Here is a 27413-nt window from a genome sequence, read left to right as displayed (position 1 = left end):
TGCTCCCACCGGGATTCGAACCCGGGCCACCTGGTTTCGCGGCCAGGCGCGCTGACCGTTACTCCACAGGAGTGGACTTAAAATAAATAACTTCTGATTAATTATCTGACAAAGCTTGTCACTGGTAACTGATAATACAGAAATCACCTGTCTTTAGAGTCTTCTACCAATATTCCTGTTGAATATTACTGTAGTACATAATGAACTAAATTAGCATTCTGAAAAACAGAATCATTTATGAACTGGTGAAATCGACCAATATTACTAATCTGTGAACTGGTAACTACTACTACTATTAGTCCTCTTGCTACTACTTTACCCTTGCAATTTCTAACTTTCTAGAAACATAAATGAATATTACTAGTGTACAAACTAGTATTACTAATTCATAGAGATGGGTAAAAAAAGCTGGAACAGTTTATTTGAAACTGTTTCACAACTGAAACTGTTTCGCATCGAAACAGTTTCGTGATATAACCTGTTCCAACTGTTCCAAAGAGTGTTATACTGCTCCAGTGATATCAACGTTCCACATGGTTCCAAGAGATAAACAGTTCAGTAGAGATGGGGTAAAACGTGATTTTTTACTCACGGTGAAGCAGTGACAGCTCATTTTCGATCACGGCGATTTTAATCAGTGATCCAGTGATTAGAGGTGATTTCCAGTTGCCAGTGATGACGACGAGAGATCGGATCAGCTGATCACTAGTAGAGCAGTGATCTAGTGAGTGGGGACAATTGGGAGTGATTTCTCACTACGAAGTGCGAGCAATCAACTGTTTTCAATTATTGGTGAAGGTGATTATAATCGTAGATGCATTAGTGTTAAAATAATTAAAGGAGTAAGATATTATGGGTGCACTGACAGTGAAGAGAAGAAATAGAACTAACTCAGAAGAAATATATTATGGGGAAATCAGACACATTAGTTGACATTATTTGCGGATTTTAAAAATAAGAATATTTAACTTAAATACTGCTATTATGTAATTTTCATTTGGCTGCATGTATAATAAAGGTGATAAACTGATAAGTGTGGTTCAACAAAGTGATATTTGTAGGCCTGCATTGTTACATCAACCTTAATAATTCTGGCCTCTCCTTTCTTTTTATTCACACACACCACAGCTATAGTATGCTTAAACTACTACAATATACGGTAAATATTAGTGGTAATTATCCGGGAAAGTTACATCTAAGAAGGCAAAATGTTCTTCAGCTTAACTGACTTCTGTGATATAGGCCTATATAATGATAAACAAGTGGCTTCAGTTTGCAGGTACAAATTCTTTCAAAATATAAATCGTTTATGCTTGCCAGTATATTCTAATGCACTGTTGTAGCCCCCCTTTTTTGGTTATTTAACGACGCTGTATCAACTACTTGGTTATTTAGTCAATTTAGTTTCGATGGAATTGGTGATGAGATGGTATGTGACGAGAGATGAGGTCGAGGATTCGCCATAGGTTACCTGACATTCGCCTTATGGTTTAAAAAATCTGGGAATTAGTCCAAGCGGGAATCGAACCCACATCCGAGCGCAACTCCGTACCAGCAAGCAAGCGCGCTACTGCCTGGGCTACGCCGGTGACTCTTTTTTTGTTACTAGGGCTAATTAATTTTTTCTTGAATGAAAAAAAAAAACGATTTTTTAATTGCGCTTCTGTGATTTCACCAAGCTGACTAGTGAAATTTTTTCCTCACTGGTGAGCCACCGTAACATGTTGAAAGCCCCGCTAATCCGCTAATTACCAACATAACATAGAGAGGTCCAGGACGAATTAATAGAGAAATGGTCATTTCCCTAGTATTGCGTCATGGACCTCTAGAGTGTTATATTTGAAACAAGTAGGGGGCAGAATATATAGCTATCTATCGAACTATATTTATGTTGAAAGCAACCTAGTTCTTAAAAATCTACATATCACTAAGCTGTTCAACTTAGCACTGAAATTTCAATATTTTCTTTCATCACAAATCATTATAAGCTTACAAAGAACAAAAATCCATGTTGTAATGTCAAGTAGTTAAAACATTGCTCAACAGGTGGCAGAAGACTGCAATGTAAGACATTGAGCTGAATGTTGATATCACTGACGAAATAGTGATTCGTTGCAGTTGTTTCTGGTGCAATGAGTAATTCACCGCTTGATCACTGCTTCACTGGTTAGTGAACAGTTCACTCACTGGAGTGAAAGTGATTTTTTAATCACCGGTGAAAAATCGCTGCTAGTGATTTTTTCATCCATCTCTACAGTTCAGTTTCTAAACAGTTTTCCTCTTCTCTGCTGTCTGCAAAGGCCACGTGTAGCGCTATCATTGATCTCCAATCGAAAGTTGATATAATAGTATCCATGTTCCACACGGCCTTCGTGCAACAGTAGCCTATGTAGAATCGCGCAATGTAATTGTACGAATCAAATTCCCTAATAAATCTCCTAATTATTAGCTCTCCATTGACGGAGAATATGTTCATGGTGCCCTAACATAGTGTTAATTATTAATATACCGCGAAAAATATAATCGGCTAATGTCATCGTTATTAAACTCTCCTAGGGTTATATGCGTTAATGTTTACTAAAATCGATTTATTTTGAATTGTAGTTATTTACTGTACCCTTAATAGTAACTAGAGATGGCCGATATTTCAAAAACCGATATTTTGTCACAGGTATTTTTTTGTCACAGATAAACCTGTGACTGATGACGCGAAATATCTGTGACAAAATATCGCTATCGAAATCTGCTCCGTATTCAGTACGCTGTCACCGTTGCAACGTCTGTCACTGATATTTTCTCCTCTACGTCGTTGGTTTGCGCATGCACATGATACAATAACAGCAATCGGGCGGTGGTATTTGATTATTTTTTCATGATATTTTGTTCAATATTATTTTATTCAAAGTGATGATGTGTTGCAAAGTTATTAGCGGCATTATGATATAATACCTAATATAATCATGAATCTGACATTTTTTCAAATTTTAGTCTGTATATATGTTTTATAAATATTTTATGTATTCCTCCGAGATCTTCACATTTTCATACTACTGTGAATTTATATTAATGTATAAGTATTTTCCACTCAATTAAAACCGAACGAGACAAAACTGGCTAATATGATGGGCAACTTATTTGACTAAACTAACCTTGAGGTAGTTTCCTTCGTATTCTCCTTATACACCTTGCATATACGAATCTGCGAGTTCTGCGACAGGTCAGGTTTGGTTGGTTTAAGCTTTTATTATGCCTAGACATACGATCAACGACTAAACTAGCGTTGAGGTAGTTCCCTTCGTATTCTGCATATACACCTTGCATATACGAATCTGTGACAGGTTAGGTTTGGTTAGTTTAGGCATTGTTATGCCTTGGATATTCGATCAACTGCATCTCCACAAAAAATCAAATTCAACGATTTTCACTTCCGAAATCACCGAAACTACTTCAGCGCTAGTTTCACCATCTTATTATAAATGATATAGTGATTAAACGATTTAAATAATAATACCATTGGTTACCAATACTTTATCTTGCGTAAAATCCTGTCTGAACAACTGTTATGGTTTGTAATTAGTTTCCATTGTTTTTCCGAATACTTATGTTTCGTTAATTTTTATTCTGACTCAGTATTATAATGTTAATGCACGACTTAAAATAATTTATCCATTATATTATACATAACAAAAGGATCAATTTTTAAAACGATTAGGATAATCACATAACCTCAATTTCTCCATATCCAACTACATTAAGAAATTATAAACTGCGCTATACTGGAGAATTAGCACGGTCACTTTGAACCGTGCCGTTACGTTTACCACCAAATTTAAGTAAATACACAATGTCACCAACATAAGAACATGACGTTGGTGTGTGGCGTAGTTGGCGGGAGAAATTTTTTCTCTCTCTGTCTACCGCCTTCGTTCTGAACATTATTGAGAGATAGCACCACTGTTAGCGACAATGTGTATTTGCGTAAATATTGCGAGTAAATTATGACGAGTGCCTTAGATGAGAGGCTCGGGACAGAAACAGTTTTGCTGTAGCGCATGCGCGGACCTCTCATGCAGTGGGAGCGTGATCCTTACTTGAATTTATTTTTGCGTGTACTTGCAGATTAAATGATTGAGATCCCTTCTTGCTCCGGTTACAGGCCTTGCATTTACGAAGTTATGTTATGTTAGGTTAGCTTAGATTAGCTTAGCTTAGGTTAGGTTAGATTAGCTTTGGTTAGGTTAGATTAGCTTTGGTTAGGTTAGATTAGCTTTGGTTAGGTTAGATTAGCTTTGGTTAGGTTAGATTAGTTTTGGTTAGGTTAGCTTAGCTTTGGTTAGGTTAGGTTAGCTTTGGTTAGGTTAGGTTAGCTTTGGTTAGGTTAGGTTAGCTTTGGTTAGGTTAGCTTGATTTGATTCGTCCATGTAGTAGTTAAAATTATATAATATGACAGTTTTTGATTCGTAATATTGTTAAAAAATAATAGGCCTATAATGAAAGCGGTGAATAATTTCATGGTCCTTAAATTTTTTTTTTTCGTAAAAGGCTAGGTATTTTTCTATAGGCCAGAAATAAAACAGCAACGCCGTCATAATTACGTACTTTACGCTTTGGCGAACATTAACCGGAAATTTACTTTCCGTCATTTTAATTGTATTCCGTGAAACACACCTTTTTTCCTGTTAATTTCCTTGTGATAACCTAGTTTATTATCTTATTACATCTTCATTTTCTTTTAATGCATTCAAAAAACCGCCGTTGTACTACATAAAACCTTGAACTTGACTAATGGAGTGAATTATTTAAGAATATAGTCGCGAATTTGACTACCACCATTTCGATTATATTTTGTTTGATACGGCTCGGTACGGCCCGGTGACTAGTGGCCAGCGAGTAGAGTCGACTATCGATATTGGTCTGCCGTGCGTATTATCCAGTTGTTCCGATTAGTTTTTATTTGTTAATGATACATGTTCATAATTTATTTGTTGGATTTTCCCATATAAACCACTGATGTGTGGCGTGTATAGAGAAATCGTATTCACATTGCACTGCTCTTCAATATTTCCTGTTAATTTTTATCGGTGTAATTCATGCATATTGTGCTTACTTACCGATATAAAATATCGGTGTGACAAAATATCGGTGTAATTCATGCATATTGTGCTTACTTATCGATATAAAATATCGGTGTGACAAAATCACAGATATTTAATTGTCACAGTCACAGTTGTCACAGATACTTGAAAATATCGTTTAAGCTCAACTCTAATAGTAACCTACGACAACATCTTTCGTTGTCATAATGCACTGAACAGGTGATTTGAAGACGATTCAAGGGTCTTGAAACATGTTCCCGAAGCAGATGAGAAGTTCAAACAGTTGGAACTGATGTAGTAAACATATTCTTATGAAACTGTTATTTTGGAACAGTTTCGTTCATGAAACAGTACAGTCGAAACTGTTTCTTAAAAAGAACAGTTTATCCCATCTCTACTAATTCACGGGTTTTGAGAAACAGGTCCGAGGTAGTGTCGTGCAAGTAGGAAAACTTCCATTTAAAGCCACGTGTAACGACTTATAAGCGAAATGACGTTTCATATCAGCGTTGTAAGTTGTTATAACGTAATACTAGTAGAGTAACGGCCTTGGCTTGAACAGTTCGAACCTATTCCCGTTCCGGGAAATAGGCAACTTTACCTAACAACACAGATTATTGGCCCAGCTTTCGCCGGGCACTACAAAAAATTGGTTATAGACTCATCAATTGTTCCCTTCCACGGAAATCTTTAGTAAAAGGCGAAAGATTTATACGATTTGAAAGGAAACCAGAGTAACGGTACAAATCTTTCACAGGGCTACATAAAGAATACACTTCACATACTACCAGCAAGAGTGATTATATTTGAAAAGAAATTTAAAATGTTTCATTAGGATATACAACAACATTCAAGGGTTACAAATAATAATAAGTTTATAACATCATACTGATTGGAAATGTAACTGATTTAATTGATTATGTTTAATGAATAAACAACTGAAATCATATAAAACTACTTACAGTAACGTTTACACCATACTACCATCTAGTGACGATTTTAAGAAACACACAGTCAGTCGCGCAGCCAAGCGGCCACTAGAATAGTTGTGTTGTTCACCAGTGTTCCGGTCGATTCTGAATATCATGAATCACATTCAAGCCAATGCAAGAGACCTATACATATGTCTATACTTGTTTTTTTTTTTTTAAGTTGGGACATGATAGGAGCGTTGCGATCGGAAAAACAACTGGATGTCACATAGCTTGGTAGGCCTATTGCTATGGTAACAACGGTTGAGTTGCCAAACTTACAGTTCGCACGTGGCGAGTGCTTAATAGCCCTCTTGGCGACATTTATTGTGCACGCAATGTTAGCATTGGTACGTTCCATCTCTGATTCTCTGTCGATTTTTGTGTTGTTTTCTACCTTCACGTCAATTGTCAATGAATGTTTTAACGTCAGCCATCTTAACGACAATTGCTACCTTCCATTAGCTGGCAGCGTGGTGGTCCATATTGGCAACATGGCACTGTAGTTCCAAGCTCGGCAGCTTAAGATTATTTAGGGCCAAATTAAAGAAGTACCTAATTTGTCACACCTTCTATTCTGTAGGTGAATTCATGACATTCAATAACGCTTCATGAAATTTATACTAAAACTTTGTGTTGTACTAGTAGACTATATTGTAAATCTCTTCTGTATATATTTTATCTAGACTGTGACTATAAATTGAGACTTTATAATAGTATTAAGTTTTTGACTTGTTCCATATTCTAGCTGTGAAGCAATGTATGAATACCATGGAATGTTAATAAAATACAATACAATACAACTGTCATATCCCACCTTTCAAAAAAACAAGTATAGTCCTCTTGATGCAATGATGCAATGTGACCATGAGCCTAGATCATAGTAATATTATATGTATTTAATATTATATGGTGCTGGTAAAATTCATGTTCTGAGAATAATAAGTTAATTAAGTAGTAAAATATCGCTGCAATCGAAAAGTATTGGGAGTGAACAAGGCTCTGAAATCAGCTACAAGGATCGGTCCGGCTTTTTTTGCCACTCCTGTACATATTATAATACGAACGTATGGCTCAAACTTGGACGATCTGATCGTCATACGTAATTTGAGTGTAAGGCTATTCACATATACCGGGTGATTTAAAAGGTTATGTCAGAACATTAGAAGATGACAGTACCGGTAATCGACAATAAGAAAATATATGAGTACACATTATTCCCAATAGGTGCCATTTTTAAGCTATGATTTCTCATTAATTTATTATTGTTTAGAAAATGTAGGCTATAAATTCTGCTGTAATAAATCAGTAGTAGTAAAATTAAATCCAGGTAATGAAATCAAGTAAACATAGTAAAAAAGTAAACCATTTATCACTCTATTAATTTTATTAACTTATTGTCCACGAGCCGGTCTGTCTCCGTTTAACTTACTAAAAAAGGCTCTGTTGTAAAATGCGAAAAAACAAAGTTTACGTTTATTTTTGCAAGTCAACAGCGCCTTATCTGCCAGCAAATTGACATAACCTTTTAAATGAACATATATTGAAGGTTTTCTTGTAATAATTGACAAATAATAGGTACTGAAACATTACTTTATTTATTAGAATGATTACTTACTTACAAATGGCTTTTAAGGAACCCGAAGGTTCATTGCCGCCCTCACATAAGTCCCATAGAATGATTACAATATAAAAATATCTATTATATAAGTGAAGAATTCTAAACAGTTATACAATATATGCGAAAGCATGCCACATCGTTGACGTGATTTATGAACAACGTATCACAATAAATATGAACATAGGTAAGTTAGTGGTTCGATATTCGGACTGACAACTGCAATGGTTTTGCGCTGTCCTTAAGAGTAAAATAAAATTAATGTAATCTTAAAAATATATTATGAAATATCAAGCGATGTTAAATAAATAAAGACATAGACCTATAGAATACGTACATTCCGATATACACAATGTCCCGCAATATGAAGTCCAAAGATGATATTCTTTGACTCTTGCTCACGCATCTCCATTACAGTAAACATAGACTAATACCACAGTCTAGTATATACAGTCACGAAGCTTGAGTTGTGAGGGTGCTAGGAACAATAGAATGTGCCGGTACTATTTCGCATTGTGTGTAATGAGGCGATATTAGCGATCCTAGTGGTTAGCAACTATATATGGATGCATATTTACTACGTATTGAGCTTCGTGAGTGTATATACTAAGACTATGCTAATACCCACATTATTCTGTACTCTTCATTATAAAATGTATCCATTTGTTTTTTTATATTTTTTTACTATCGATAGTCAAGATATACTCAATGCAGGAATGAGTAAAAGAGCGTGAATGTACCTAGGCAATGTCCCGGTATTCTTTTTAGAAACTATACTTTTAAGATACAGAAAACAACATAATAAAAATTCATTACTAATCTGTAAAGGAACCATTGCAATTAGGACAAATGTGTATTCGATTTTTTTGCTGAAAATAATCCCAAGAAGGATACGTAGCCAAGCTGTGCATATGATATTGCCGGACACTGTACACATCAGAGTGTATCAGAAACTTGATGAATATTACGAGGTCTTGAAAGGGTAATATGATACGTTACGATACGGCACGCCTACTTACTGTATATCATAAACAAGTAGGTTATTACAATAATTGTCAATAAAATTATTGACAGCTTGTAAGAATGCATGTCGTCTTATTTTCTAATGATCAAACTTCATTCTAAAGTTAATAAGCTGCTATAAATCAGTCCGAAATATTTTCTATAGCAGATTGTTTCTTTCGTGTATCCATTTTCTTCAATAGACAATTCAATTATTTATAAATAATTTAAACTATACTGAAATGAAGTGAAATCTGATTTTAAAAGCACAAACCATTTGCCAAAATATTTCTAATACACCCTGTACCTATATATTACATAAATTATTAAACGATAATGATTGCAAAACTTTTTATAATATATAATACTAACCATCATCTTATTTTCTGACAACAAAACTTCACTTTAAAGTGAATAAGCTGCTAGAAATCAGTCCGCAATATTTTATATCGCAGATTATTTCTTTTATATATCCAACGTTTTTTCATACACGATTTAATTATTTAGAAATAACTTACAATATGCTAAGCTGAAGCGGAATTTGATTTAAAAGCACAGATCATCGGCCACGTAATAGATCAAAATATTATAGTCCATCAACACTCCAGGATCTGACGATTTGTCAACAAAGCTACACCAGTATTTCTTGACAACATTTTACTCTGGAGTAATCTAACATGTTATATTTTATACAGCTTAATTGAACCCAAATGTGCTCGAATATTGACTTTTTCTTTCAACACGGAATGCAAATACGAAAATAATTTCATGTTCTTAAAGAGAAACATCGCTCCTCTTCTCTCTATTGAGACCACACCTGTTCGGTATTTTTACTCATTCATCTTACTTTACAGAAGTTCATCTCTGAAGTTCATAATTTACTCCCTTTGCAGCACATCTAAGTAAATAATAAACATTTGACCCTCCTCTCTCAGAAATAGAAATGACCACAGGTCGCTGCCGGTCTGCTGTCCGACGGTCGAGAAATACTGGACTGATAGGTGTTCAAGCTTCAGGTTTGGTGCACGTGAGGACCCCACATCTATTTGTGCAGCACTTGTTTCGACCGCTGCAGTCGCCGTCGACGGAGCAAGTGTACGTGCAGGTCCAGGGACCGGTCGGTTTCTCAGGGCACTTTCCGGGCTTCACTGCAAGGAAACAAATCACATTACATTAATCCTCCGTTCTTTCGCTGTAGTTGAACTGGTGGCGCTTCCAGTACTGATCTATCTGTACGAAGTTAAAATTCTGACAGGGGAGTAGACATTTTTCTTTATCACATAACAATTGCGTGCATAATTTATCTTGCACTTGTCCTATTTGTCAATAACTATGGAACTGCATCAAGTTAATCACTTTCATGAGGACGAAATGAACCAAAGGGATCAAAAGTTAAGTTCTTGGTTGATGAATGTGATAACGATGATTGCCATGGTGATGAGGATGACGGTGTTGGTGATGACAGCCATGGATTAATGTCAGTATTGATGATATCGCCATGGTGATGATGTTGGTGATATCGACCATGGTAATGATGGTGTTGGTGATGAAAGCCATTTTGACGACAGCGTTGGTGATGATGATAATGACGGTAATGGTGATAGCGGCCATGGTCATGGTGTTGTAAAAATGACGGTGTTGGTGATGACCATGGTGATAATAACGGTGTCGGTGATTATCGTAAGCAAATGGCTTTGTCGTTAGAACAACTGGCGTGGTTAAGAATTTCTGTATTCGTTGCAATTTTCTAAAAAGCCGACAAAGAAGACCTAGCGAAATTCTGTCAAGTATGATGATGACCACCAGGGGCGGCTCGTCCATAAGAGCTGCGGAGCTGCAGCACTCCCTGCTTTGACAGGAAAATAAAAATAATATTTTAATTTGTAGAAGAATTGTTACAGCTTTTATTGGTAAATTGCCTTATATTTCATCTGGCCGGGAATGTGTACTATTATCATATGCATTATCTTTTTGCGCGTCGACTGTACTGTCTCGGCTCTGACACCGGTAAGAACACATCACTACAACAACATAAGTTTCTGTCTGGCTATCTGAACTACGGAAAGTGACAACTCGAAATCTGTTCATACACAACCACGGCAAGCTGAGACTAAATGAATCGCACTTTTTAGAAAGGAACTAAGTCAAAATATGCTACTGTTCTGAAGAGCATAAGAAACTTATTTTATGAATAAATACCAGTTTATCAGCGCCGTATATAAATATCAACTTGATGTTAAAGATACAGGGAGAGGTTTGACTAAGTGTTTTTCTCCGCCAATTAGTGCGCATTGAAAGTATTAATCATTTCATCGGTTAAAATAAAAATCGCAAATTTTGACTTAGTTCCTTTCTAAAAAGTGCGATTCAAATAATATCACAGCACTCCAACGAATTGCTAATGGCTGAAATCCACATAGCACAAATCACTACAGACGCAGAGTTTTAATTGTTTTAATGTGTTTTCGAACATGTCAACTAAGTGATTAATGACATTCACCTTTGAATTTTACCAAGCATTATTTGCTAGTGTTTTAATACTCAAGTTTTACAGATCGGGTCCAGTTATTCAATTTACTCAGTGTTTTAATCCATTACAAAGTGATAGTGTATAACCAACAGCTGTGTGGACATAATATTACATAAGTTCATTTAAATCGTACACAATGATTATGTCGCGTGTCAAGTGTCAACCATGTTTCACCATTGTTAGCACATATTGAGCATGTACAAAGACTATTTTAACATCTGAAGATGGCACAAAATGATGCCGAAAACGTTCATGTTGTATAAATTGTAAAATATCAATATTATATTAATAGATAAGCATTTGACGGTCCTATTTCATCCATACCTTGTTTCTTGAAGCTTTTGTGGAACAATCTTTTTTTTTGTTTGTGATAGAAGAAAATTGTAAAGTATTAATCCAAACTTTTGCAGAGTGAAATAGGCCTCCATGATCGATCATTAACAAAACATCACTTCACGACAAGGCTAGCAAAATCTCCGCTTGAATGTAATAGCATATTACGAGATAACTGACACAATTCGGATAGGAGAGAGATAAATTTAGTACCTATCAAGAATCGAACCGTTTGTTTTTTTTCAACTTGGTTATTTAACGACACTGTACTCGGTTATTTAGCGTCGATTGGATTGGTGATAGCGAGATAGTATTTGGCGAGATGAGGCCGAGGATTCGCTATAAATTCGCCTTAAGATTGAGGAAATTTTAAATCCTCTATGGGGACTTTGTACTGGTCTGCCAGAAACCAAATGATGTTGAATCAATCTGGTTGAGCATTAAAATAAATAAATAAATAAATAAATAAATAAATAAATAAATAAATACATACATACATAAATACGTACGTACATACATACATACATACATTCATTCATTCATTCATTCATTCATTCATTCATTCATTCATTCATTCATTCATTCATTCATTTCACTAGTAACAAAAAAATTCGAAACCAAACAACTCTAGAACAAGTTCCTTTTTTTGTAAATACTGTACACAAGTTACAAATATTTGGCGGTTATTAATTTATACAGTAATTGGTGTATTATATACGAGTACATCGTCACGAACCTGAAGCAGGATATTTACAGAAGGTTCGTTCTACCTAAGGGCAATGATTTCACAAATCACAGCAATACTAATTATTTACTGTACTCTGGTCATCACGAGTATAAATTCTTGACCTTGGAAAAGTAAAAACAAAGTAATATATATCCATCTTGTAAGTGCCCTATGACAGTAAACCTGTATTATTAACATCACACTACTGAAATATGTTCTTCAGCTATAAGGGAAACGTGTCATGGAGATTTAGAAGGTTGTTATTAAAACCAGTCTCTACACAGAATTTGTCCTCTTCTCGGAATCCAACGCCGTCTCGTGGGCATCCCAACTTTCAGAACACGCGGAGACTTCTAGGAACGTAACAGACTTGTTAGGAGGAGCTTGCACACGTTTCAAAGCAAATTCGTGAATAACTTTTACACAGTATTACAATAAATGTAGGTACAAGTTCCCACTTACTCCTACAATTTAAGTTTGTATGCACTTTGAAATTCTCACAGTTATTACACGAAATCGTTACGTTGCGTAATTTGCTTTAAAAAAAACAAAATTAACACTTAATGAGCCAGAAAATGCTGAAAATTAGAAAAAGCAGAATTCGGCCATAAATGTTGTAGTTCAATGAGACCACAATGCTACAATGGTGAAAAATACAAATTGTTGTTTCTTTCCACTCCTTACACCCATTATTTGTTTCAGATTTGTCTCACCATAAATAATTATCATTTTTATGGATGTTCAACAAGAACGTTATGGTTCATATCACTTAACATTAAAGGCTGGTTGACAGTAAACCGGGAACGAGAACGGAAATAATGTTAAAATAAATATATTTAAATGTATGCATTCACAATAGTTAATTGTGAATGCTCACACTCTTTTTTTAACATTTTTAAAGATTGAAGGAGAATTTCGACGACAATTCCCTTATAGACTTTTGCTCTAAGTTAAATTAGTTCAGACGGTAAAGCAATAGATATTTCGATTCTACAGTTTTCGGTCTTTATGGGGAGGTGTATTGTCATATTTCTGAAGTTTCGGATTATAAATATAGTCTACGGGTTCCGAATGGCTTTTATACACCGGATGGATTTATTACATATGTATTATACTATTATTATACTTCTAATTAGAAATACACAAACTTGAAAACATAACTTTGATGTGATTTATAACAGCCTCTTGGCTGTCTTTCTAACCTTGAGAGGCTAGCAATTACCTTCAAAATAAGTCATGATATATTTCTCCTTGTATTTGACCCCAATTACAAAAAACCGAAAGTAAAATCTTGGACCACGTTTGGCCTCCAAGCGAAGTTGAATGTGATATTCCATTTTAGAAATTGCTCCGTTACTTAAATGAAATATAAAATTGCCATGATAACATTCATTAGTGAAGAAGTTATTCTTCCTTTTATTTCCCTCTGTGCCCATTCCAGGCTTAGATTTTTTTCTTTTTCCTATGTCGAACATTTACACATTTACACCATGCTGTCCTAATTGGGTGTGTGGCTACTCAGAACCACCGCAGAGACAAGACAGGACTACCACAAGACAAAGGACGCACATCCAATCCTGTAGTTTAAAGATAAATTTCTTCGTTAATTATGCTGGGAATCGAACCCGGGTTACCTGGTCAGGGAGCCCGTACGCTACCACTAATCTACCATGGCGGCCCATGAAACGTTACCAGTAGAAATTTTACAAATTTTCAAGTTAATAATTAAAATTCTTATGAAAGCAGTGTTATGTATAGGCCTAGTTGGCCGAAATGTATCTCCTAAATGCAATAAAAACGTTCTATGAAATTAACTCCTACACTTTTTTGGTATCAAAAGCAATAAAATATTTTGGACTAGCGCCAAATCAAATCTTGATGCTTATTATATCTGAAAATATACTTTTTGCATTAGTTTACTACGTTGAATACTAGCCAAATGATCAACATATGATCTTATATTTTGAATCGTTTTAAATTCATGAAACTTCACTCTCGACTGAAAATAAAAGGTGAAGGAGACTAACACGAGAAATTTATTTCCCACTAAATTAGAGAAAAATGGCTGTCTACAAGGAATGTTTCTCATAAATGCTGGCTCTTGTAAAAAATACTTGATTCATTGATAAATGATGTAACGATTGCATAACAGGATAACGAAGTAATGTTAAAGCAATCTCCTTTTCATGCTGAGATAATTTCCACCAACAGACACCGACAGTTCATGTAGCTTTCTTTATTTTTCTCATACAAGGTGAGTAAAAAGTATGGAACACTTCTTTAGTTTTCCTATTTCTAATTTCATAAAAACAGAAATAGGAACTGAAAAAATTAATATTTTGGATATATTCCTAAAACCATGTTTTTTTTATTTATAAAGACTGCCAAGATGTCTACCTTTTAAATGGCATCATACACTCGTTTCTTTTTATTCTTCAGGTTTTAAAACACACATTTTTTTTTTTTTTTTTTTTTTTTTTTTTTTTTTTGGCAGTGGAAGCTTTTAAGTTCAACAGAAATCAAGTTCGACTTCTTATAGTTCGAAGGCTTACGTAGGAGAATTAGACACGCCCCTATACGGGCACTAACAAATGGGTTTGCCATTTGAATGGGAACTGGTTCTGTCTTGTAGTGATACCTTTGTTAAAGGAAAACAGAATATTTTATTGATTAGGACATCCATATTGATCACTGATTTTAAGTTAATGAATTCTTCTTTTTCTATTTTAGAATTGTGACGTTTGTGAGACAGAGCTGTCGAAACCCATTGTGGTACTAGAAGCGCATACACAAGTCTCGGGACGGGCAGGAAATGCAAGTACAGTACTGTATTCGTTGATGGATAACCAATAAGAATTTGTATTCATTTCACCTGCCACACCCACTGCCCTTATTGGACTGAACTTTCAATTCTGTTTTGTCGAACTTAGGAGAGTCCATTGTATTTTGTAAAAATTGCCTCAAATTTATGGTACCAATGAATGTTGCGTACTGTACGTAACAAAGAGAAATACCTTAGTATATCAATTTTTCACAATGGAAAATAAGGGGACCATAAATTAAATAATCATGGACAAAAGTTAATAAAAATCAATTAAGTAACAATGGTTCTTTCATTTGATTAATCATGGCGAATCTCACAGAAAGAAAACGATGATGATGTCCGGCTGTGGTGATAGGAAAGGGACCCACACACATGTTTTTCGTGTTAATGGAATGAGAAAAATACTTGAAATTTCATGACCAGGCATGCATTCAGGACTAGTAAAATTTAAAATAAATTTTAAGCACCGGTACTTTTGTAATTATTTACAAATATCCTTTGGCTGTAAGTAAAATGGACGAGACATGGTATTGATCATTTCTCATTCATGTATCGTGATTATAGAACTATATATACGCAATTATTTAGTCTACTATCTTTTCTACTTTTATATCTCAGCAACGATAAGAACCATCACTTTTTGATAGCTCAGTTGGTAAAGCGTTGGTTTAAGATGACTGAGGACCAGATTCGAATCACGGTGATGACGTAGTCTTATTTGTGGTGGACTAAGCTAAAGTTCCTGAGGGTTTTTCTCGGGGTTCTCCATTTTCTCCATCATTCTAACGTCAGTCTTCATATCAGTCATCAACATTTCAATAATATCTACTTCAAACCACGCGGTGTGATGTAGGATTGTGACTGACGTACATATGACATCAGTTCGTGAAGGCATAGTACGCTCTAGTGGAAGAAGAAGAGAAAGAAAATACAGTGGGACTTCATCGGATCTTGATCCTACGTGGATGAATCGACAGGAGGTACCAGATACTGCAGCTAAGTCACGATATCTATAAAGAAAACGGCGGTTCGGATTTTACAAAATATATTTAATAAAAAGAGTGGTAACACAATATGCCCGTTGCATGCTGCGGTGCTAGCCTTCGTGTCCCTCGTATAAAAGAACGCCATGAATTCATTTATGCTTCCACACTGACACTGGAACTTAATGATTAACAATACGACTAGCAGCAATTTTGTGCACCGCTGAGCACCAATGAACATGAGAAACAGTTCGAACTACTTCATTAGTGCAAATACTGTAGTAGGCCTGCTTATGCATGAAAAGACTTTATATCATAAATCGAAGAAGATAAATTTTCGAACCCAAAGGAATAAATAGGACATTTAAAAATGTAATTCATTTCAAATGCTTGGTTAATGCGTCCATATTGACAGAATGCTATGCAACGGAACTTTGTGAAGAATCATCGATTTTTCAGGAAAAGCTACGGTAATAATCTATGGATTCATATAAGTTACTTATAATTCTGTTTCTAAAAGGACAAATTTTCAATTTTTAGTCAATTATTTAACGAGGCTGTATCAACTGCCAGGTTAATTAGCGCCGATAGAATTGGTGATAGCAAGATAATATATGGAAATGTGAGGCCGAGGATTCGCCAAGTGATTACCTCACATTCGCCTTACAGTTTGAAAAAAACTTCGGAAAAACCCAGCTAGATAGCCCAGATTTTTGTTCGATTTATACTAAGAATAGTAAGAATAAAATAAGATAGATTATAAGAAATGAATATAGTATATGGCAGAAAATAATAATAAATTCACAAATAAAATGTGTCTACATATTTATTTATTTATTTAACCAAAACCGTGTAAGAGAACTATCTTTGTTCAAAATATGGATCCTTGGAATTATTTCATTATTGATATTAAATTTGTCTGTGAGTTGGTTCCTTCCTGCAGAATGCGGTCCAAATGAAAGCAAACGAAGAAGAAATAAAAGAAAAATAATAAGATACGGCATAAAATATGGAAGAGGAATAAATCGGAGATAAAAGAAAAAGAAAACGTGGCAAAAAATAAGCGTTGGAAAAGAAGAAAATAAGTGACAGAAAGAATATAGATGGGAGAAAAGAATAATAAGTAACAGAACGGAAGAAGTAGTGAAAGAAGATAAGAAATGGAAGGATGAAGAGGGAATGGAGGAGAAGGAGAATAAAACATATTTGAGAAGAGGATGAGGAAATGGGGAAGGAAGATAAATAAATGGAAGGAAGAAGAAATCGACCTCTGTATGTTATTATTTCAGTAATCCCATCTGTTTCTATAAGACAAATTCCATGTCATTTTTAGTAGCCTACATAAGTTAATCCCAAAATACGTTCTATTTGCATATAGTTAATTGACACTTCTTCAATGATTATCGTACTATGCTTTCACTATACATGACGCCTATCAACTACGGTACAGTTATTTAACGTCGAAATGCAACGTGAACGAGAAATGGACAGGATTCTTTTACGTGCCGTAAATCTACGGCAATGACCTATAACATTTTTCTCTTCCATGCTTAGAATCTCATTGCCCATTAAAATCCATCGTCCTCGGCCGGGTTCACCATGGTAACCGCAAGACCTCAGAGAACAACTTGAATACTAGAAGAAGACTTTTGTGACGTACATACAACCTTGTGACGTATGGTTCTGTGGCTTTCATCACTAAAGAAAATGAGAGCGCAATACTAATAAACGGTAAATGTTTATACTCTTATCCTTATCTGCTCAGGAAATACACTGTATAGCTACTACGGCTATTTCAGATCCACGGAAGTCAGTGCTATTTGTTGTACGACCATTAAGTCTAACTCAGCTGGAGATGTGTGTAAGACTTGGCTTGGTTTTACCGAGAGCTGCACCCATGACGAGACCTACACTTTGGTGCATTGTGCGCCCTACACAGAGAGGAAGAGGACCGATGCACCAAAATTTAAGAGGTTATTCTACATGTTAAATGTAACAAAACTTTTATCACACTTTTCCTTGATGAAGCACCGAAAAAAAATTGTCTTTGCTCAATGTTTGCAGTAATGTCCCGAGAGAAATTGCTGATTGCTATAGAAGCAGATAGGTAAAAATATTCTGAACAGTTAATGTATTGAATCTTTATTTTTAGCCATGGATTTAAATTGAATAATTGCGAAAATCGTTAAAATAAATCTTGCAACGCAGCGCACTGTTGCGCGTCACTGAGTACAATAGAGTGGGAGGGGAAGATAAGACTTTGCTTGGTAGAGTTATTGCAGTAACGGTGATGTTGCCAAATATTTCATAGGAACATAACGATTTCTTCTAAAACGGTGAATGTTAGAGAAAAAACTTATTTAGATATTCCAAATCTCCCCTCATGATCTATTACCAGTTTTATTTTGGTGCAGAGGTTACTCTCCCACTTAGCGCATAAATGGCCCAACTCACAAAATTTGCATATTGAGATTATTGCTTTAAATAGCTCCTCGTATTGTTCTCTTCAAATTAATCCGCCAAGTAAACATTCCCAGTTTTTCCACAAGTTTCAGCACTATGTATCACATTTCGCACACTGTTAAAAAGAGGTAAAGTGGAAATATAATTTTGTGATTGGGCCATTTGTGCGCTGAGTGCCTCATATATCCTACATATTATGTGTGTGTGTGTGTGTGATGCTTGTCCAAGTCTAACAGGTAAACTGGATGACATTAATGAATTCGACGCAGACAGGTGGGCCATCCTGCTTCAGCCCCTGATGGAGTCTGGTTCCATTTTGCGGACAAGTAGCCTGATAAGATTCAGAGGCCCGGTGTCCCAAGCCCTTCCCCTCACCCCTGCCTATTTTTACAACTGATAGATGAATTATGGGGGGGGGGGGTTGAAATTATTGATGAAATGGTAGAGGGAAACGTAAGTACCTGAGAAAAACCTTCTGCATTGCATTGTCTGCTTTGTCCACCACAAAGTCCATTACAACCTGGCCGGAAATCGAACCCGGATCGATGAATGAAAGAAGATCAATACAACCGCAGATGCGGCTTATAGACAAGAACAACGAAAGTCAAAACCCATCAAAGACATTTTGTTGTAAGGAGAGAGACCATGATGAATGTTTTTTAGAGTAGGCCTACTTGTTTCAGCAACATGATAATGTCATCAGCAATGAATAAGCTATGCAAGTAACAGATCATGTAACAAACTAATTAGTAACATACTGTACTTCATATTACGATACCATAGGTACTCGTTCTTCCTGACCAGGTTGCAATCTATCGTTTCTCAGTGTGATGCCGTGAGCATTAAAATTGATTAATTTCCACGAAGTTAACATGACGTAAACTGCCGTTGGCATTCCAGAGTCCAAGCAGACTCTCAACTATGATTTTTACTTTTTATTGCTAACGTGAAGTTATAAAGTCATTATGGATGACTAGTTGCTATTTTATTGTTGAGACACGCCAAGACTTGCAGACATTGTGTATAGTATTGGTGTGACTATTCTATATTTTTATTCGAGCAATTAGAAAACTTAACCGCAAGGAATATTTAGCTTCTCAGACTGCCTTAGCATCATATTACGATTTCTATTTGGGAAGAGAAAAATCTCGAGTATTTACATAGCTCCGATGTGTTTGCATCACAATCATTATCGTTCTTTCTTCCCATCGTTTCTTTTCTATTCCTTCTCGTAATCTCAATAATAATGTTGACATTTTCTTCCTCAAATCCCTCCTTTCTCTCCTCCACATCATTATAGTCATAATCTTTCAAGAATTACTACTACACTGGTGAGAGGTGATCTTGTGATTACCAGTACCATGTTGGCAGTAGGATCTGTGGTTCGCGTGTTCAGGCTCGGTTTGCTTAGCATAGCTTCTTCCGAGAGGATATTAAAGCTGGAAAACCCATATCGTAGATTTACAAGTAAAAGACTGCCTGTAATAGAGGGCTCCAAGCAAGATTCTTCGCTTATTTCTCGGCTATGTTAAATTTCGATGCTGAAAAACCTCTGCAGTTTAAAGCACGTTAGATAAAAACTACTACTACTACTGCTACTACTCCTACTACCAGTGCAACCACTGCCACTACTACTACTACTACTACCAGTACAACCACTGCCACTACTACTACTACTACCAGTACAACCACTGCCACTACTACTAATAACAATATAATTAATGTCACTACTACTACCAGTACAACCACTGTCACTGCTACTACTACTACTACCAGTACAACTATTACTACTACTACTACTACTACTACTACTACTACCAGTACAACCACTGCCACCACTAATACTACTACTACCAGTACAACTATTACTACTACTACCAGTACAACCACTGCCACTACTACTACTACCAGTACAACCATTGCCATTACTACTACTACTACTACTACTACCAATATAACCAATGTCACTATTACTACTACCAGTACAACCACTGTGACTGCTACTACTACCAGTACAACCACTATCACCACTAATACTACTACTTCCAGTACAACTATTACTACTACTACTACTACTACTACTACTACTACCAGTACAACCACTGCCACTACTACTACTACTACCAATATAACCAATGTCACTACTACTACTACCAGTACAACCACTGTCACTGCTACTACTACCAGTACAACCACTATCATCACTAATATTACTTCTTCCAGTACAACTATTACTACTACTACTACCAGTACAACCACTGCCACTACTACTACTACTACCAATATAACCAATGTCACTACTACTACTACCAGTACAACCACTGTCACTGCTACTACTACCAGTACAACCACTACCACCACTAATACTACTACTACCAGTACAACTATTACTACTAATACTACTACCAGTACAACCACTACCACTATTACTACTACTAGCACCAGTACAACCACTACCATCACTACTACTACTACTACTACTACTACTACTACTACTACTACTGCTGCTGCTGCTGCTGCTGCTGCTGTTGCTGCAGGAATTGTAATCTTAGCCACAAAGAATTCACACGAGCTCCAGCGATCTCTTATTACTCTTATTTTACAAGGGTAATAAAAAACAGTAGATTTAAGGAAATCCCAATGATTGCGTGAAACGTCACACCTCGAATTAAAGTAATAAAATACAATATGTACTATCTTTAACACTATAATGAATGTATTTTATTTGCTATTCATGAATATATACACAACCTATGTACATAGTCTACTCAGTATTTCCAAGAATATTATGTGGAATGAATGAATGAATCAATCAATCAATCAGTGAAGGAGAAAATAGGAAGCGTAAGCTAAAGGGGAAAACGAGTTCATGTCCTTGCAAGGGTTCTTGGGTCTCATCTTAACAGTTATATGACCTCCTAGCCTAAAGGGCATTTTTTCACTTCGTTCACACTGTCCTACTTAAGGGATAAGTACATTTTGCAGAGGAAAAATCGAAAAAAAAAAAAAAAAAAAAAAGTAAAATAAAAACAACGTTAAATGGCTGGGGAATTAAGCCAGCCGAGCACTGTTGCCCGCAACAGCATAGAAAATCTCGAGGCACATTGAAAATGGAGTCGCCCTGAGTGGCGCAGTCGGTATAGTGCTGGCCTTCTGTGCCCGAGTTTGCGGGTTCGATCCTGGCCCAGGTCAATTGCATATAAGTGTGCATAAGCAGATTTCCTGGCATGTAGAAGTCCCGCACACTCCGGCACACCGGCGACGCTGATATAACCTCGGCAGTTGCGAGCGTCGTTAAATGAAACATAATTTGTATTTTGAAAATGAAACGAGACGGACCGCTTTGAAACCTCGAGACACGAAGGCCATCTTACAATTCTGTTTCCGCGGTTATCATGAGTGACGTCAGAGTAAACCTTTCATATCAAAACGTTACAATTTTTCTCACATATACCTCCAACATAGACGTTTTAGTTGAAAAGTCGGTTTCACTTAAACTATGTACCATAGAGCCTGAGTGGAGGACTAAAGAAATAAGTTAGCAGTCATGCTCAGTCATTACGAGTTGGACTGTTTTCATACTACGTAATTGTCTTCAAATAAACACTTCCTTTCATATCTCGTCTGCTAGGGAACGGTCTGGCTATATACTTAACGTAAGAATGTCCTGACGTCAGTTTTCGACTGCACTGCCGATGCATATGTTAAGAGCATCAGCGAAACTAAATACTTATATTAATTTGAATAACATATTCTAATAACCTGTGTTTGGAAAATTGAGTGAACGTAAGAAATTTTACGAATAATTACATGCATATTTTACAGAATTTACATGAATTAATATGAAAATTAACAGGCTAAGGGACTGATGTCATGATCCAATTTACGTTCGGGCGTGGCTTCTAATCCCGCAAGGACTGATTATGAGCTGGGATTTTTTTTTTTTTTTTGAGATTTATCTCAATTGACGAATGTCAGGTAGTCTGTGATGAAACTTCGACCTCATCACGCCAAAATACCATTTCGATTTCACTACTTCCAACAACGTCAAATAACCTCACAACTGATACAGCGTAGATAAAAAAGCCGAATACGTATTTAGAAATACAGTAGCCTATATGAACAAGAATCTGCAGAATCACGCGAAGCCAAAGGCATTTGTAAAGTAGGCCTAGGTCTCGGCGACAAATTCACCGGAGCACTTTGTCAAACAAGAAGAAAAATAGAGTTAATTTTGAGTAAATCGCTATCTTATCTCTCTGGAACATTGAATACATCAATACATGTATGCTGTACAGTTATATACAGTTGACAAATTTCCGTGTATATATATTTTTATTTCCTAATGTATTCAGATGAAAAATTAACAACACCGATATTGATGATGATGATGATAACAATAATAATAATAATGGACTACAGCTCTGTTCTCTTTTAATATTGTGCCGAGCTTTTGTCCAATAATATAGATTGTACACATGCCGCGTCAGTGACTCATGCGCTAGTGCTCTGGTTTTCTCGAGGTACTCCCGTTTTCCTCTATCATTCCATTAACACTCTCCACCTTCCTCTCACTTCATCTATCTCTGCAAAAGTTAGATTAGGCTGGGGTGAAGTCTAGAGTTTCTGATACTGATATAGGAAGGGTCTGGGGCTCCGAGCCCTGGGGCTTATCAGGTAATTATCTAAGGATGAGTCGAGACACTATCAGGGCTCAGGATAATCCACCTGTCAGCGTCGAATTCACGAATGCCACCCAGGAGACCTGTCGGGCTTGGACAATCATCGCATATATAAGTCGCTCAATGGATCATTAAACCTAAGTGCAAGGATCCATCCTGGGTCCGATCCTCGAAAACCCGAGCCAAGCCAACAGTGGATATCACTGACAATGACCACACATGTTCCAGAAAAGTACAAATAACACGTAGTTCAAGCACACGTTTTAGTCCGGGTTTACAAATATGACCAGCAATACAAATTATGATAAAGACGATAAATGTAATAATAATAATAATAATAATAATAATAATAATAATAATAATAATAACAATAATAATAATAACAATAATAACAACAACAATAATAATAATAATAATAATAATAATATCAGGCTTCAGCTTTATTCTCTTCCACGTTATAACAAATCTCACACTCACATGTATAGTATATGCTGAACATAGGTTGTGGAGTTAGCAATATAGCCTACCGAGTTTTGTCCAAGAGCTATATTGGCTACATCCGATAATTAATTTAAAATGTTTCTATTCCCATGAAAAAATAATATAAAGTAAGAAAATTTGGCATTTACTTATTTATTTTTATTATCACTATTATTATTATTATTATTATTATTATTATTATTATTATTATTATTATTATTATTATTATTTCAGTGTTGTTCCCTTAAAATAAGATATTGAAATTCAGAACTGAATATTAATTTAATATTACAAGGATGATTATTATTATTATTATTATTATTATTATTATTACTATTATTAATTCGCTTATAATACACATTATTAACTGGTTACTTACCGCGATTGTTGCGTCGAGGTGTGACACCGAGTACGCACATGGTGCCCTTACAGCTGGTGCGACAGCACTTGAGGCCATCACTGCACTGGTTGTCGTTGAAGCACGTCATATTGCAGACATTGGCGGACACGGGGGGTGGACAGATCAAATTCTTCCTGCTTGCCTGTTGGGCAAATATGCAAGCCACGACAAAGCACAGGAGCAGAATTGCGAGAATGCGTCTGGCCATCTTGAGTGTAGTCCGGCTGCTTGCAAATCGAAGTCTGACTCAAACAGGATCTCCTTGTGCGAACGAGTGATGAATGCAGACGTCGTAGCAGAAGGACGCCCTCTTATGTGAAGAGTGAGGCGGAGGGAATTACTACTTCTGACGTAGCGATAAACGACAACCATCCGATCTGATAAATTTACTTAGAAGCAACTGCAACAACGACCGCAGGGTAATTACTTAATATGCCAATGATAAAAGAATTGGATTGTGGAAATGTGTAAACAGGATATTGTGGCTTTTTCGTTGGAAAAGGGGTTTGAGTTGCGGCGATGTTAGAATTAGGTTGCTCACGTAATTCGAATTTTGAAGCTTTTAATGACGTTGCAACGGCGATATTTGATAATTGGACTCCCAGTTGTCGGAACTCGGAAGTGATGGGAATATATTCTCGTTGAATATTCAGAAAGACGTATATATCTCGCTTTCGTAAGCGAAAAGGAATTTCCTCTTGCGTTAAAGGCATTGATTCCTAAATTGGAGCAAGAAAGAAAATGTAAGTTAAATCACAAATTTGTCATTCAGTCTTTTACATCAGTGGTTCCCAAAGTGGATCATGTAAGAAGTTGGGGGGGGGGGGTCGCGAGAGGATTTACAAAATAATACAAAAAGTTTTATTAACATACATTTAGTTTGTATTTAGAAACATAAACAACGTTGAACATAATAACAAATAATGTTTCAGTAATAATAAATTAGAAAACAATAATGAAATAAATGTTCCCCCCCCCCCTTCAGAAAGCAGCTTCTCAAATATGGACTCCATATTCCATACACACAGTGATATCATTTTCAAACTCAAGGAAATTTCCCGCTTTTGTTTTGGTGATGAATCATAGACAAGATATTTATTTTGAAAATATTACAAAAAAAATAAGAACTATGTAGGCCTACTTTTGCAAGCTCTAGGTATTGTTGCATTCTTTTAATCCAGAACTAGTCTTGCTCTTCGAAAAAAAGTCTAGATTGAATTATAGTCGCGACGCTGTTATTCCCGGCGTGACTCCTCCTCTTTGCTTACGTCTTAGGAAGTCAAGGCTCTATAAAGTCTAGGTAGATAGTATCGTTCGCCATTTTTGTTCTTTCGTTGCCGAGCTACCATACGAGGAATCTATTTGCCACACCGTTAAACATTATCATGTCGTAGCTCCTATAATAATAAATCAAACGCACTGTAATTCAGCAAATAATTGAGCGGCAAATAACGTCTTTGTGTGCTTTCTGCGAACGCCAACGAAAGAGCCAAAATGGCGGGCGATTATATTAAGTATTTATGGAGCTTTAAGAAATGAATAACGTCTTCGTAAGCGAATCACAAGACGCACACGTTTAAATGTAGCCGACCTGCAACGCGATTGGCTGCCGGAAATTAGAGCGACGGGACAATAGATTTCCTTCATATTTTCTGGAATTTCAGTCAGTTGAACGAAAATGTCTAAAAACGGATTCACTATCCATTTGTCACTGTCTACCACAGTTGTAGTAAACTTCTATTAAATTAATTCTCATCATTTTAACCAATTAGCTATCTCAACTTAATTATAATTCTTTACATATTGCATATAGACTGAACTGAATTAACATTAGCTTATAAATTAAGTTATTACTTTTTCTTATAGGTTTTATCTCAATTTAAATAAACATGTACTAGTCTTTCAAACTTAACTGAAGAATATTGCTGGAGAATCTTTTAAGTATATTGTAAATATTCATAATTTAAATATGTATGTCACTATTGTATTGATTAAGGCTGGTTGAGTGGAAGAGAATGCCTTAACCAGGGTTTAAGCTATAAAATAAATACTTGTCTCAGAAATGGAAAATGAAAAATTATATTTGTGCAAATTGCGAAAAGCTTGTGCAATATTATAAATAATCGTGGAAAAAGATAAAATTAATAAGGTTTGTAGAACAAAAAGTTATGTAATTTGTTTCTTGCAGATTTATTGCTTTCAATCCATCTTACCAAACTCTAGATATACTTATGTAAATAAATCATTAGACATGTTTAGAATCAATTACTGCTGATTTAAATCACATTAAAATACGTTATTTTTATGAGCACTCTAAACATGAAATTCTTTACGAGTAGGCCGTTACAAGATTTATTGTTAGCAGAGTGCTAACTCTTTTTACTGAAAGGCGGTTTCTAATTATAGTTTTTACTAGATTCATGCAACTAAATCCTAGCGATGGAATTGTATAAATCAGTTAAAGAAATTATTCACTTAACTTGTTAACTTACATGAATTATATCAACTCTTTCAAATCCATTCCTGAACATCTACTGCTCAATATCGTTTTGAACATTGTCTATGCCAATAGCATTTCATTTAAATTCAGACTCTCCAGAATAGATTAGTTCATACACATCTCTGATTTTGTTTTCTCCATTTCCATCTTCGTTTCTGAAGTCCAATGTGATTGTCGCATTTTTGCACATTTACATTGAAAGTGTGTTACATTTTTTGAAGTCGAGTAGCAAAATGCGACTGTGGCTTAAACCCTGGCCTTAACTATGCCAGCGAAAATAAAACATTCTATTTTATTCTAATTGTTTTGAGTTTTTTTCAGAAAATACTCAAAAAGCTGTTGTTTAAAATTGTGAAAACTTAATAACGTGTCGGTAAAAACAAACTCTGTGTTTGTCTGTCATACGTAGCTAGATTTTCCGTAAGTTCTTTAATACACTGGAATGAATCAAATTTCTTTTTGTCAAGTGATATGGACCAGAAATCAAGTTTCTTTATAAATCCACTGATTTGTTCCTGGTTGTTTTTATATTAACATCTTACTATTCAAAACGTTTGTGTTCGAAAATATAAGAAGGAGGACCAGTCTAAGAGAATTGGGAAATAGGTTTGCATATTCCGATTTCTCGTCTTACATGTACCGGTACAATAAAAGTTCCGCTCTTAATTGTCAAACTCTTTTCAACACATTACTCCACAAAAGCCGTCTTACTTTCGTATGATAAAGAATGTTTTCATATAACGAATCCATACCTTCACAAATTTTGCTGAAAATACGAGTTTGCAAAGCTCTTCCTTTGATGAA

At 35.6% G+C, this 27413-nt stretch overlaps 1 protein-coding gene, 1 long non-coding RNA gene and 1 other non-coding gene across 3 annotated transcripts in view; 1 reads left to right on the top strand and 2 right to left on the bottom strand.

Annotated features, from left to right (window-relative positions):
- LOC138712376 (uncharacterized) overlaps nt 1-9024 on the top strand; it is a 47121-nt gene extending 38097 nt beyond the window's left edge. The window contains exon 2 of the long non-coding RNA XR_011335701.1: nt 8667-9024. This is a non-coding gene — a long non-coding RNA (uncharacterized lncRNA). The remainder of the gene's footprint in view (nt 1-8666) is intronic.
- On the bottom strand, nt 5716-5834 carry LOC138712649 (U5 spliceosomal RNA). The gene has a single exon (XR_011335768.1). It is a non-coding gene; the product is annotated as a U5 spliceosomal RNA (small nuclear RNA).
- Nucleotides 7643-24676, bottom strand: LOC138712373 (waprin-Phi1-like). Its single transcript, XM_069844051.1, has 2 exons — nt 24089-24676; nt 7643-9835 (listed from the first exon to the last, which is right to left on the bottom strand). The coding sequence occupies exons 1-2, from the start codon at nt 24315-24317 to the stop codon at nt 9693-9695; spliced, it is 372 nt and encodes a 123-aa protein (XP_069700152.1). The 5' UTR covers nt 24318-24676; the 3' UTR covers nt 7643-9692.
- Nucleotides 24677-27413: the final 2737 nt, after the last annotated feature.

The sequence above is a fragment of the Periplaneta americana genome, chromosome 13, assembly GCF_040183065.1.
Source record: "Periplaneta americana isolate PAMFEO1 chromosome 13, P.americana_PAMFEO1_priV1, whole genome shotgun sequence".
Classification (NCBI taxonomy): Eukaryota; Metazoa; Arthropoda; class Insecta; order Blattodea; family Blattidae; genus Periplaneta; species Periplaneta americana.
Note: the sequence above shows the minus strand (reverse complement) of the source record. Positions and strands in the feature narration are given on the sequence as shown.